The sequence below is a fragment of the Centroberyx gerrardi genome, chromosome 5, assembly GCF_048128805.1.
Source record: "Centroberyx gerrardi isolate f3 chromosome 5, fCenGer3.hap1.cur.20231027, whole genome shotgun sequence".
NCBI classification, from domain to species: domain Eukaryota; kingdom Metazoa; phylum Chordata; class Actinopteri; order Beryciformes; family Berycidae; genus Centroberyx; species Centroberyx gerrardi.
The window spans coordinates 7145354-7159349 of record NC_136001.1 but is presented as its reverse complement, the minus strand read 5'-3'; the positions used below and the strand labels follow the sequence as shown (position 1 = coordinate 7159349).

General features: G+C 41.2%; 1 protein-coding gene across 1 annotated transcript in view; it reads right to left on the bottom strand.

Moving 5' to 3' along the window:
• angpt4 (angiopoietin 4) overlaps positions 1-12902 on the bottom strand; it is a 60821-nt gene extending 47919 nt beyond the window's left edge. The window contains exon 1 of the mRNA XM_071903578.2: positions 12498-12902. Coding sequence (XP_071759679.1) covers positions 12498-12902 — 405 coding nt within the window. The remainder of the gene's footprint in view (positions 1-12497) is intronic.
• Between the last annotated feature and the right edge of the window lie 1094 nt (positions 12903-13996).

Below are 13996 nucleotides of genomic sequence, written 5' to 3'. Positions count from 1 at the left end.
ACTTTTATTGTTAGATATGATTTTGATCCAGAATCCCATGACTGTCTGTATTGTAGGTAGAGAGATAACAGTGAAACTAAGATCAAAACAGTCATTCTTCTACATTCTGTAATTGTGTTAACTATTTGTAAATTAAATAATGCTGAAGTTTAACAATTCATCAATTTGCTGGGGACCCCCTGGAACCCCCTCAAGGACCGCTGGTGGTCCCCGGACCCCACGTTGAGAACCACTGATCTAGATAGTTATGGTAGCCAATACACTCATTAACAGACACACAGACACAGGGGTGTAGCACATTAATGAATCCTTTACTCAAATTTGCCAGCTGAATGGGACTTTGAAGAGCACATTTTGTTTTAAGGCAGGTACTGTAGTACTGTTGCCTATTCAAACCAACGATCTGTATTTACATTTAAAATAATAATAATAATAATGATAATAAGATATTGTAAACTATATCCAAACCCTACATACAAACAGCTGAGTGTCCACTGCCTTGCTCCTATTTGAAGGAGCCAAACACATGCCTACGCCTGTCATTAACAGAGATGAACTGTTGGCATATTTGTTTTACATCAGTGTTGTCCAGTGTGGCAACATCAGTATTGTTCAGTCTCACTTGTGACATGTAGGCTACTTACGGTCGTCACTCGTCACAGACGCACGCGACACGGTACTTAAATAAACTAACTTTAATGGCTAAACACAACTGTTACTAATATAAAATAGGATGGAGTCTTCACTCGCATGCTCGCCGGTAGGCGGAGCTTTGGCTCTTCTTGCCCACAGCATTTCATACGTTAGCAAGAAATGGCAAAGCCAATCAGCGATTTTTTTGGGGGGGTTAGGGAGGCGGTGTCACGCCAATTTTTATCTGGGTGACGCAATAACATTCTAAAACAGCTGTTATACTAAAGTTTCGTTACAGCGTCCGTTGCTATGCCGACACGGGACACCAATGCACTACGCCAATGCAGCGGGACTCGTAGTAGAGAACGCGATCTGTTAACATTGACTAGACACTGATGGACAAAACAACGTTTATTGTCAATCAAAATAATTGCTAGGGACATTTCAGAGTCGCTTGATATTGGTAGGGACACGTCCCTACCGTCCCTACCCAATTCTACGCCCTTGTACAATATGATATGAATATATGCATGTGAATATATTTGCTACAGCCCCCTGCATTAGACAAGCAAATAGCGCAAATCGGCATCAGAAATAAAGTCGCCAGTGTCTGAAAAGTTGCTAAAACTCGTGATAAAGTCCCCAAGTTGGCAACAATGCTCCTGGGGTTCAGGCAACAGCCTACCACTGTCAGATGAAATCCTTATATGTCCAAAAAAAAACATCAACTTTTCGAGAATGTGATTAAAAAAAGACTAGTGATGTATGTTTTAAGTCCTACAGTGAGTAATTCTTGGTGGTTGCAGACTAAGGTTGACCACATAGTTATGATACTGCTGTCTGTCTCACTCACACACATATTAACACACACACACACACACACACACACACATAAGTACTGTACACCCTCCTACTCATTACCACACTCACTTCCCCTATGATTTAATTCCCTGCATTAGTGCTGTTTTTCATGTTCCCAATTTAAATTTTTTAAGTTACCCTTTTCCATTTTATTGATGATGTTGTTCCACTGTTTTCAGCCATGTTGTGTTTCTGTTGTCATTAAGACGACATTAATGCATCCTGGGTGAACGGATTGTGATTGGATAGCGCAAACACGCATAAAATCCAGGTGGAAATGCACTCAAGACACATTATAAAGGTCTGATCCTTTCTGATCATCCAAACCACCTCCGGAGGTCAGAGATGCATTAGGCCACATTACCAAAGTAGTGTAAATGCAACGCGTCTTCAATCTGCATATAGGAGCTACGTTAACGGAAATAAAGTTCTGGATCCAACCAGGAAACACAAGCTAAAGAAACAGGCAGCAGGAGCTCGGAGAGTAACAAACTACCAAAAATGGGTTGGGAACAAGTGAGACGGGGCGTTTACTGTCAATTTGAAAAGATGTAAATATTACGAGAAGAAAGTGACTGACAATCTGGTGAGGGAAAGAGAAATCCAATCCCAGTGTGGACGCATTTTAACGGCAGGTGTCTTAGATGCTGTTATCCTATTCTGTTGTGTCTTTCCTTGTTGCCTTCATTTTTGTTGTTTCTTTTGAAGTGCTTTTTTTTTTTTATCTCACCTGCACAAAATAGTAATTCAATCTCCTCTATTTGTTTTTTATCACCACATTTTATCAGTTTTTTTTGTTTTTATCACATTGCCTCTATGTTTTATCACTGTGCAAATACTAAACTGTGCAGCAAAACTATATAACAGAAGCACATGGCCTGTACATTATCGGATCATAAACCAGCAGCTACTCAACCAGCACACTGCAGTCAAACCTTTTATGAGCCAGTTGAAAACACTCCTAACACACTCGCACCCCCCACCCCGCTCCCAGCTCTCCATAAAACACAATAAAACAGCCTGCTGGGAGAAAAAACCATTCCCAAACATTCCCAACACTTCCTCCAATCCTTAATAATCATTCCCGACCATTCCCAACAGGGAAATAAACTCGGGGAGAATCCCAGGGACGAAAAACCTATAAACTGTTACCTCGGCCTTCGGGGAGCCGTGAACGCCGCTGTTGAGCATATAAAGAAACACTCAAGAACGCAATGTATTACAAAAAAACACTCAGGGCAAAATGACTTTGGGATTTTAGAGCTTTTAATCGCGATATTACACACAGTATAACTTGGAATGTGTCTCTCCTGGAGCAGGTAAGGGTTTGGTGTCTTGCTCAAGGACACTTCAGCAGGGAGGGACACACTGGCTGCTGAGGGGATCGAACCTGTGACATTTCTCTCTAACAGGCCAACTAGGTGACTTTCAGTTAGACTCCACTGGGATTTGAACACCCCACCCAACACCCACATCTCCTACTTTTAAAAACATTCACTTTTCTGCTTCATCTGTTAGAGAACCGTTAAGAGAGACAGGAGGGATGAGAGACGATGTGGCATCGCCGGTCTCAAACCCATGATGCGAGGAATAGTTTTTCACCAAGCTGATATTTTGTGCCAATATTCAAGAGCATGAATTTTCGCCATTTTCGTGCTGCAGAATTACGAATATTCAGTGTTTTCCCCAGAATTTGATTCTTGTCAGTCTCTGAAACAGCATTTAGACCATCATGGGACACTACAACTCTCCACTGAAACCAATATTGCTGAATATTTTTTAGGTGGATTGGCAGCTCCTTAAGGCAGCGTGACATGCCATACCTGTTCAATGGCTGGGGAAACTCATTAGACTTTTAAATGAAGAATTCATTTACAAAAAAACATAGTAGAACAATTAGATGAATAAAATGTGCAAAGAAACAAAAATTTCATTACAGATTGTTTTTATGTAGCTGTGTCAGGAAGGAACCTCCATCATATCAGCAGTGGACGACACAATATTGGATATTTAATAACAGGCCAATAACTAATATGTCAGTCTAACCCTAGTCAGGACTCCATGGTATGCATCTGCTGAACCACCAGGACTTTTACTTCTACTGAGTAATTCTGCTTTTCCTCCTTTTTTCAGTCAAACCGACAATTTCTCTAGTTTTGACACCGTGGCGCTCTTTAAACGATGTAATTAAAAGGCCGGTTGCAGCTGAATCAGAGGATTGTTTAGACTGCAGGAGGCCGACTGGGAGATAATGGCTGCAGATTGCTGTTGCCATTAGCCGTTATTAGCTCTGTCACCGGAGTCCGCAGGCTGCAGCTGTTTGATGTGCGGCTGTAAAGGATGATGGAGCGCAGAGCAGCAGTCCTGCACCAGGTGTTTCTCCAGACCGGGCTCAGATATGACTTACAAATAGTCTTTATGGTTTGTTTTTATCCTTTTTAGTGGTGGCAGAGGGGTGGAGTCTGCCACACAGGACAGGACAGTCAGTATCAGAAAGTGTAGAGGTAACCCTTTAAATTACAGAACATTAATTATGCAGTAATGACCAGAAATAACTAAGTAATATCCAAGTAAAATAGATGGAATACTAGTTATAGCATTAGAATGACTGGTAATTACTGAGTAATATACAAGCAAATAAAGGTGTTTTTACCAGCAGTTGTATTAGATAAGTGGCACCACACACTTATAAACTTAGAGCGGCGCTGCAGGCGAAGGATAAACAAGTTGAAAAAGCTAGAAACACACTGTCTGCACTGATATCTCTTCCATTCATTACAGAAAGTGACAACACCTGTGCAGAAACAATCAATGTTTTTCATTAGGTTTCCATTTGCTTATAATGTAGAATACATACAATAATACATTATATATTTTAGAAAAAACATACCAGTACTGAACATGTACAATATTCACATAGGTATACAAAAGTACTCCATTGTAACTCTACACAAATAACAGGCCTATTATTCAGTAAATCATTCTAATGCTATAACTACTTATTACATTTATTTTACTCTATAAAATATACTATTTTATTACTTAGTTATTTTCAGTCATTACTACATAATTAATTCCCTGTATTTTAATGTAATTATTTTCACTTTGCTCAGACGGGATATTTTGCCACGCTTTAGTTCACCTATAATGAAAACATTTACCAGCTATAGTTGTTTATTCCTTCCACATACAGTATGTGTGTCATAAAAATTGCTTGTAAATTATAATGAGGCATGTAAGAAATCCTTCTTTTCTTTCATATGGGAATATGCTGTAAGTCTTCCATATGCTGGCTTGGAAAATCCTCTATACTTATCTGAAGTTTGGCATCAAACTGTGAGTTTAGAGCTTTAGAAATGTAATTTCTCTCTCTGGTAAAGATTAAGGAAGCAACATGGGACTGGTAGCTCAAGTTAAAGAGGATAACCTGCACTCTGCTTTTATATCACTCTCTACTCTGCTCTCTACTCTCCGATAAAGCAGTAATTCTATAGAAGTCATTTCTAAAAAAAAAAGGAGTAAAGGGGATTTAAATAGATGGTTAATTTATCTCTAAACTCTCTGCACTGCATGATTCTCTCTCTCTCTTTCTCCTTCTTTGGACTCTCTTTTTCTTTCTTGTCTCCCCAGTCTTCTCTTTTTATTTCTGCTCTTTCTTTCTCTTAGTCTCTCTTTCCTCTTTCTCTCTCTAGTGCAGGTTATCATGAAAATAACCTTTGAGCACATCAAAGCATCCGACTGTGGCAGCAGCAGACCACACAGTCTCTCTCTCTCTCTCTCTCTCTCAATTCCAATTCAACAATTCAATTCAAATTGGCTTTATTGGCATTACAAGAGAAACTTAAGTGTTTTGCAAAAGTATTCAGTGTGAAGCATCATATGTCAATATTACTACAACTACATACAAAGCAATTACCATTATATTTCAGCATATAGAAAACATATACATTCTCTCTCTCTCTCTCTCTCTCTCTCTCACTCAATGACTCTCTCTCTCTCTTGCTTCTACTCTCTCTATTTCTCTATTATTATTATTCTACTTTACTCTTCACTTCACTTACTTTCACTCTATCTCCTTCTTTCCATACACCAGATCAACATGCACACAAATCCACACACAGAATATGGACTCTTGCTGACTCTCTCTCTCTCTCTCTCTCTCTCCCCCTCTCTCTCAGGCGCAGGTCCATTTGAAGTCAGTCATTTGGCAGAAAGCTAAACAAGCCTCCTGTTAACTACCTCACTTACTGCTGTTTACAGACAGACTCTCTCCAAACCCACCGAGCTGCAGCAGAGTGAGCGGGGAAACCAAGAAAACACACTTCACACTTTAGAAGTAGTATCGCTGGTACAGAAAGTGGATTGTGTGTTCATTAGTAGTATTTATGGGTATTATTTTTGTTGATATGAAAACTAAAGCCGCAGTCCTTCGACTTTTAAAACAACAACTACTTACTTTTACTACTGATTTTTTGGGATATCTGATTCAAAAACATGTATAAACTGAAAATCTATGTAAATATAAAATAGATATATGTCATGTTTAAAGCTGCATTATGCAATTTTGCACAGACCCACATGGCAGGGAGAGGTCACTGTTTGAATTTTGAGGACTTCATTACCCAGAAGTCATCACTTCTAAGTAGTAATAATTAAATGTCTTCTTGTCAGCGGTTGGTGAAGGTGGAGGAGGAGAAGAGGTTCAGACATCATTGGTGAGTCCAGCTTTCTCTACAAGAAGCACTCGATCGCTTTTAGGAAACAGTTTTGTATTTCGCTCTTAAGTTTCGATTCGTCACTTGCTGTGTGCCGAGAAGATTTCCTGCCAGTGACCTATACTCCCAAATAAGAAGAAGAAGAATTTGGGCAAATAAGATGAATCTCAGTGAGTGGGGATGGGACGTTCCTCTCTATTACAGCCCCACTTTATGATTTACACTGATAAGACGGGTATATTTTTATGTAAAAAATCTTGTGCAGCCTTGTGCAGCTTTGCATCTCTTTTAATATTTAAGATTCAAACTGTTGTTCACGCATAAAAACCAAAAAGGCGAAATTTGTCCTTGGCTATATGCCTATATGGTTCATAAATGATAAACTGCATATAACAGCTCAACCAACAGCTATAAAGATTAGCTGTTATCGTGTGATATTGCAATAGGAATACTGCTTATTAACAGCAACGTGAAGGACAATCTGCAGCTGTGGAATTTAGTTTTACCTTTTTTAGAGATGCAAGCCTAAACTTGATCCGTTAGGAAGTTAGATTATTAGGGATATCTCTCTCTGTCCCTGAGAAAGACATGATGATTGATTAATTCAACTTCAATCTAAGAAACACTTCACCTCTCTAGAATTAGGAGGAGGTAGAAAGAGAAGAAAGAGAAAGGGAGAAAGAAAGAAGAGGAGACTTTGCTGTCTTTTATCTTAATTGAATTAAAGCAGTGGTGAGAGGAGGCTGGTGTTTTGGGGTCGGGAGTGACTTGATATTGAGAGTCGACTCCCACTGAACCCTAAAGGTCAAAGGTCAACCCTCTCTCTCTCCTGTCGGGTGCTGCAGACCTCAGCTCTGGACTTGACCCGCCTCTCCTCCGAGGTTTAACCATGTGGGTGGTAAAAACACACACACACACACACTGCACAAATCCCAGTGGTGTAATCTCAGTGAAGCACCACTCTGAATTTACACACTCTCTCTCCAGATTAAAATCTTTCTGGTAAGTAATTCAATCCCTCGTCCGTCTTGCCCGCCACACACAGGAGAGAAGAAGAAGAAAGGAGTTCCCATACAGGATCGAGCAGAAATAATGAAATTCTGACTCGCTCCATTTACACTGGAATGTATCTAAACCCATGTAGTGTATCAATTGAAACCTGATCTGATGCGCATCAGGCTTTTAAGATGAGGAGTTCTGATTTAAGGACCGTTTCTTTCTTCAAGTTCCTTATGAATGCTATTTCAAGATATGTAACATGTTAAAATGCAGTGTTTAGGGGGAGTGAAGCAGAACGGCAACCCCACTCACTGGTAAAAAATAAACTAAAATAGATGCATTCCCTTTGATAACCTATCAAACCTGATACTGTAGATTTTAAGGAAATCTTGAGGGAAAATGTACTTATCCATCCCTTTCCTCTGCTAAATCTGAACAAATCTCATACAGTATAAGCATTGAGCTTCTAAGTTAAAGTCATCAATAGAACGTTTAAGACCCAAATCTATCATTTTATTATCGTGCCCTCTGTTGACACACTGTTGGCCCATTGGTGGCCATGTTTACATGGTGATTTACTGGAATTAATGCATTTTTCACTCTATAATATATTCTTTTGATGTAAGTGCTGGCAGTGTGTGACATCTAAACATAAGTTTTGCATAATATTTTAAGGATGTAAAAGGTTTCTTTACTTTTGTAATAATTGTAAACATTGGCGTAAAATCCTATATGGGGTAAAGCCTGTATTTTGAGTTATACATCATACATCATACACAAGAAAGTATCAAAAAGCTTATTCTCTATGTACAAGTCAAACTCTTAAAGACAACACAGCCTCACAAAATTTTGGGAATTGAGCACAAACTCTGAAACGGAATTACTTGTGGCGGACACAAATTATATGAAGATTGCATTGCTCCACTATTAAAGGATTAGGTGACAAAAGCACAAATTGGACATTGGTCATTTCCACTTGTTTGTCACATGAAAAGGTTTGCTAACAGTCAAATCAAAACAACTTTGATTAAGGTTATAGTTAGGCAACTAAGACATGGTGCTGATTTCATGAAATTTCAGGATACCAGGCTGCCTGAAAAACGTGAGTTAGTTCAGGAAAGTTCCAAAGATCATTTTCTATATGCATGTCAAATTTCTGTAGATTATGCTTGAATACACCCAACATTTAGAAAGCCACATAAATCTGTGATGTCAACTCAGCATTCCTTCTCTAAGAATTATGATTCATATGGGCCCCGACTTCCAAACATGGGAGCATTATTCAAGCTTGACTGCGGCTCTCATTCTTCTGCGACGTTTTAAACGGTCCTAATGATGATGAATGTGACGTCCCCACACACACAGATTCCTTTCAGAAACGTTTGCGTTCGCTCATTTGATGTCATGGATCAGCATCACCTGGTGCGACCGAATCGATCCATTCTGCACATCAGCTTGTTTCCGACTGGACCGAGGAGACGACAGAGATAACAACTGTAAAACCCAGGAAGCCGCTGTGTGGTCCGTTTACAGTAGAGACACTGTGCTGGTCCTCGTCATTCTTCCACCTCAGATCACACACAAAGCACGTGTCTCTCAAGTGACGCTTACCAGACCAATCAATGTGCTGCGAACTTTTGGGCATCCAGATCTGGCTCACAACTTGTGTCGCATGTCACCGCCTCTCTCTGTCCCGTGTTGCCTGAATGCCATCCCCCCTCTCTCTTTCCCATCTTGAACATAAATAGTGTAAAATTTCCATTTCGTGGCCCTTTTTTGAAGTGGGGCTTCTACAATGGCTGTATCTGTGCAGAAAAGCTGAATGAGCGAAACTTGTATTCATGAGTCAGATGAGACGGTCTGGAACTAGCATGCCAAACAAAACAACCATGCATAAGTGTTTTCAAATTTGATTGAGAAACACAACCCGTACAACCACAGTATTCCAGTCTCACGAAATTTTGAAATGAGCACGAAACACAAATTACGTGTTATGACAAATAATGTTAAGATTACATTCCTCTTATGTGACAACAGCATGAATTGGACACACAATTTTTATGTGTTTGTCATGTGAAAGGGTTGGCCAATGGTTAAGTTTAGACAAGTAGAGCAATTCTGGTGGAAGTTAGGCTTAGGTTTTTGATCACGGTTTGGTCAAGTAAGAAAAACCTTTGCTGAAAATGAAAACTTCACTTACAGTAGAAAACTTGTCATGAGTTGGGAACTGAACCCGGGTCGTCAGAGTTGAAGGTAAATGTCTCCGCCTATCCGACCTCCACACTCTTAATTTCCACCGCGCTATTTCAATATCAAACTACTTCCTGTTTCTAGTTGTGTCTCTTCCACATAATCCTTTCATTGTGGGGAAAACAGATTTTTGATACCAAAACAAGCATGGAGTCAATATGGCTTGCAACAATTGTGGTTTGTGCTGCAATTTGCACGGAAAAAAAGATTGAGAACACATTCACGTTTCTTTTTCTTTCCTGGCTCAGCCATCGCGCACGTTGGATCTTGTGTTTACACTCCCGTATTTTTCCCCTCTTCCTCTCTCTTCGTCTGTTGCAAACTCAAATTTTATTGGCTATTGAAATCAAAATTCCCATTTAGATTGGAGTCTTTGGCGAGCGCACACCACAGGATTACGCAAAGACGAGCGCCAATGAAATCAAACATGTTTGATTTAATTGTGACGTTGCCGATTGGAATCATAGGAGAGAGATTTGAGTCTTTCACTCCAACACACATAACGATTACAGCTGCGACTAGACAGTGTGACGACCCTGGACTACGACAGACTCTGCCCGATCTCAAATCATTGCCGAATCGGGCTTGTAAAACATGTAATGTGTCAAGTACACAAATTCCTTACTCAAGTAAAATTGCAAATACTCATTGAAAAGTACATGGTCTTAAATTTAGTAGTCCTCTAAAAAAGTCATTTCTAATGTTCTAAACTGGTTTTCTGTTGAGCGTTTCTCTGAATCACAGATGAGAAAGAGTCTGCAGCTGAATTCACTAACGTTATTTCTCTGCTCTCTTGTTGCTTCTCTCTCTGGCCATGTCCACACTAAGCCGGGTAAATTTGAAAACGTTTTCGTGTTGTTTGCGTTTCCGTCCACACTAGCGTTTCCATGCCGTTTTCTAAAAGTTTCCCGTCCACACTAATACGCAAAAAATATAGGAAAACAGTGAAATCTACCCTATTGGGCATGCGCAAGCCTCCGACCCATGACGTTTATGTCGTTACCACCATGGTTACCACTGTTTACGGAAGTGTTGTCATGGCTGCAGTAGCAGAGCCTTAAGCGCCAACAAGATGTCCAAATCACGACAAAAGACGGACAAAAGCGAGCCAGACTTCTTTGTCTGGACAGACGACGAAGTTGAGCTGCTTTTGAAAGTAACAAATGACTGCCAAAGCCACAGAGAATATAGACTAGGAGTCTTTTGGGAGTGTGAGTACCGCCTGAGATCACATGACAATCCCACGCCAGCGTTTTTGAAAAGCTCTGTTTTCGCGAAAGACACATTTCTGTTTAAGGTGTCTGGAAACAAAACCTTTACAGAGGGCAAATCTACAAAATGAAGCACGTTTACTGTAAATATAATCGGCTTTGAAACAACTCGTCTTCAGCCTGTTGTCTCATTGACTGTCCAGTAGGTTTGTCAAATGCAGTTCAGTTCTTTAACGCTGCATTCCTTCAGCAAAGTTGGCTCCAGTGAGAACTGACCTTTGACCTCGGTGGTGATAGTGTGATATAAAGACACACACACACAGATCTAGCCGTTGGAAAAGTCCCACTTTTCTCTGCATGCTTGCTGAACTGCTGCAATTCTACACTTCTGCTTTACTTTGTAAAAAAAAAAAAAAGGTTTTGCTCTTTTTGCAGCTGTCAGAGATCACAAAGGACGGTCAGACAGTAGCTGGGTGGAAGACATTACAGTTTTGTGTGACAGTATGCTAATTAGATTCTTCTATAAGGAGAATTTTGTGCAGTACTCATGCAGGATAGATACAAGATGAATGCATGAATGGGGGTTTTTACAATGGCTGCCACTGTGCAATGTGTCAAGTCACAGGTCTACTATAACATATACAGATGAGGAAATAATTAATTAAAGTTTGGTCAGATGAAAGGACGGAATCCACTCAATGCTTCTCTGCTCATTGAAACCAGCTGCTACTCAAACAGGTTCACAACCTGAAACTTTGATCTCTCTTACACATCAGCAATCATGAAAATGTTAACTTCTACAGTCTAAAATAACACCAATTTTCTTTGCTGCCACTTCCACACCACCAACACACACACACACACACACACACACACACTATTTCCACACAGCTGCTGTAGCAAGTGCCTGTCGCTTGTGTCAAAGAGATCCTGGGTCTCTGTGACAGCATACAGTATTAAGACACCAAGCTCAAAATCCATCCCCGGTTCCTCCAACTCCCTCCACCATTTGCTCATGAGATGCTCAATCTCTGATCAATACCTGATATTCAAATTCTGACACAAAATACAATGTACCCAATGACATGGTCTGCTATAGACTGTCCGATTGTATAGCAGTAGTAGTGATTGTGGGTCTGTTTTGAATACAGGAAAACACTTAATGAGCTTTTTAACATAATCTCATTATTGATAACTATTCTGTGCAGTATCATTTGCAGTTGCAATGTTTTTCTATCACAAATTTAAAAAAAATTCTCTCCAAACAAGAGCAGAAAGAAAAAGCTGCCGCACACCATCCGTTGAACTTTACCGTTTTAGTACTAGCCCTCCATGAAGGAAACATTTTCTCAAGGATTTTTCTCAATAAAGATGCTCTAATTACAAAGTTCAGCACACAGCATAGGAGCTTTTTCTTTCTTTAATATTCAACCTGTGGTTTTCTCTTACGCACCTGTCACCTTGTACTCAGGTGTGCAAAAGCTCTAGTGATTCATCTCCAAACAAGAGGAAAAAGAGATTCAAGGCACTCCGAATAAGTTAAAAAAAAAAAGCCTTTATTCTATTTGGCTACTCATTATGAAAAGTTAAACTATGCCACATTTTCATAATAGAATACATTATGCAATAAAAGCTTTTTAACCTACTTTGGAGTGCCTTGAATCTCTTCCTCCTCATGACTAGAACACCCTTTTTTTCCCCACAGAGCACCCACCACTTACAATCTCCTACAATCAAAACTAAGAAGCTTTCCAGCCTCCTATGAGTTTCTCTCCAAACATTTCTTCATTAATATCTTGCTTGGTGAACAAGGCAGTTAGTCTCTTACCTTTTGCAGCCACTGCGTGTTGTTCTCCATCGCCGTCTCCAGGTGCTGCAGTTTCTGAGCCGACCATTCGCCGTCGATGGGCGGCGCGTCCCTCTGCACGACACTCGTCCCGGCGCGCGGGCCGCCATATTGCTCTGTCTGCGGCGGCGGTCCTCCGCTCTGGCACCCGTCCAGCTCCGGGAGGATAAAGGTGTAGCTGCACTGGCCGTGTTGGATGCGGTGGAACCTCCTTCTCCTCTCCGCACCTCCTCCTTCTCCTCCACCGCCGCTGCCACCTCCTCTCCGCTGGCTTCTTCCGACTCCTCCTCGCTCTCCGCTCGTCACGCCAGCCGCATCGGAGGTGACTGACAAGGTCCAGAGCAGCAGGAGCACCAGCAACCCCCGGATGAGCCGCAAGCCTTTCATGGTGCTCCTTTCTCCTCACCCAAAGTGTTTTCTCTCAATGCAAAGAGGGTCAAGAGAAGCTCGTTTGGCGGCGTGACCCCAATTCACGTTAAGAAAACATGGGAGCGCAGGATGAAGCACAAGTCATGCATGAGTTCCTGAATCTACCAGTCCATCCACAAGCTCTTGAGTCTGCACCGAGTCGCTTTAACTTGCTCTCTTGACTTCCAGGCAGTCACTTTTCTTGAAGATCACTTTTTTTGAAACTCAGACCTGGAAAAGCAACACCTGTCCTGCAGTGTCGCGCTGAATCGGCTCCCCCTCCCCTCCTCAATCCCTTGTGATGAGGATGCACATGAGATGAGACGGTCAAAAAGTGCAGTCCATCTCCTTTCTTTTCTTCTCCTCTTCTTCTCCTCTTCCTCCTCCTTCTCTCGTCCTTCACTTTGATTTTGTCTCTTCACTCCGCAGGTCGGGCTCTTATTGCTCATACAGTTGTTTTTAGAGAGGTTTCGTTGGCTTGCAGCTGAGCAGGTCTAGACACACTCTGATCTTTTTCTCCATCCAGTTTGTCCAGAGGAAGAAGAGAGAGAGAGATAGAGGGAATATGAGTTGATGTAGGATGTAGGGAACGAGGAGCATCCAAACTGAGTGAGAGAATGAAATAGAGAAGTAATTTCTGGACAAGGATGCAGTGGGGAAAAAGAGAGGCATTAAAAGTGCATGTGAATGAAAGTCTGATTGAAACGGACCTCTCAGTCTTCAAATGTCCAGAAATGAAAGAAAAAGGGAGGGAGAGAAAAAGAGAGAGTTTTTTTGCCTCCCATCCTGCTCCGGTGGCTCCAGTTTCAGAAGTGGCCGAAGAGAAATACTTCTGCCCCCTTCTTATCTGGGGCCGGCTGAGAAAACGAGGAATGAGGGAGGTGGGAGGGAGGAGGGAGGAGGAGAGAAAAGAAGGGGAAGGAGAGGGAGGAGTGGGGGGAGAGAGGGAGATCTGAGGGAGGTCTATTAGAGTACTGTGTCTGTTTGTGCATGGGCTGAGAAGAAAAGAAAGGAAAGAGAAGAAGCAAGAAAGAAAGAGAGGAGGAAGAGGGAGATGAGGGAGTGAAAGAGAG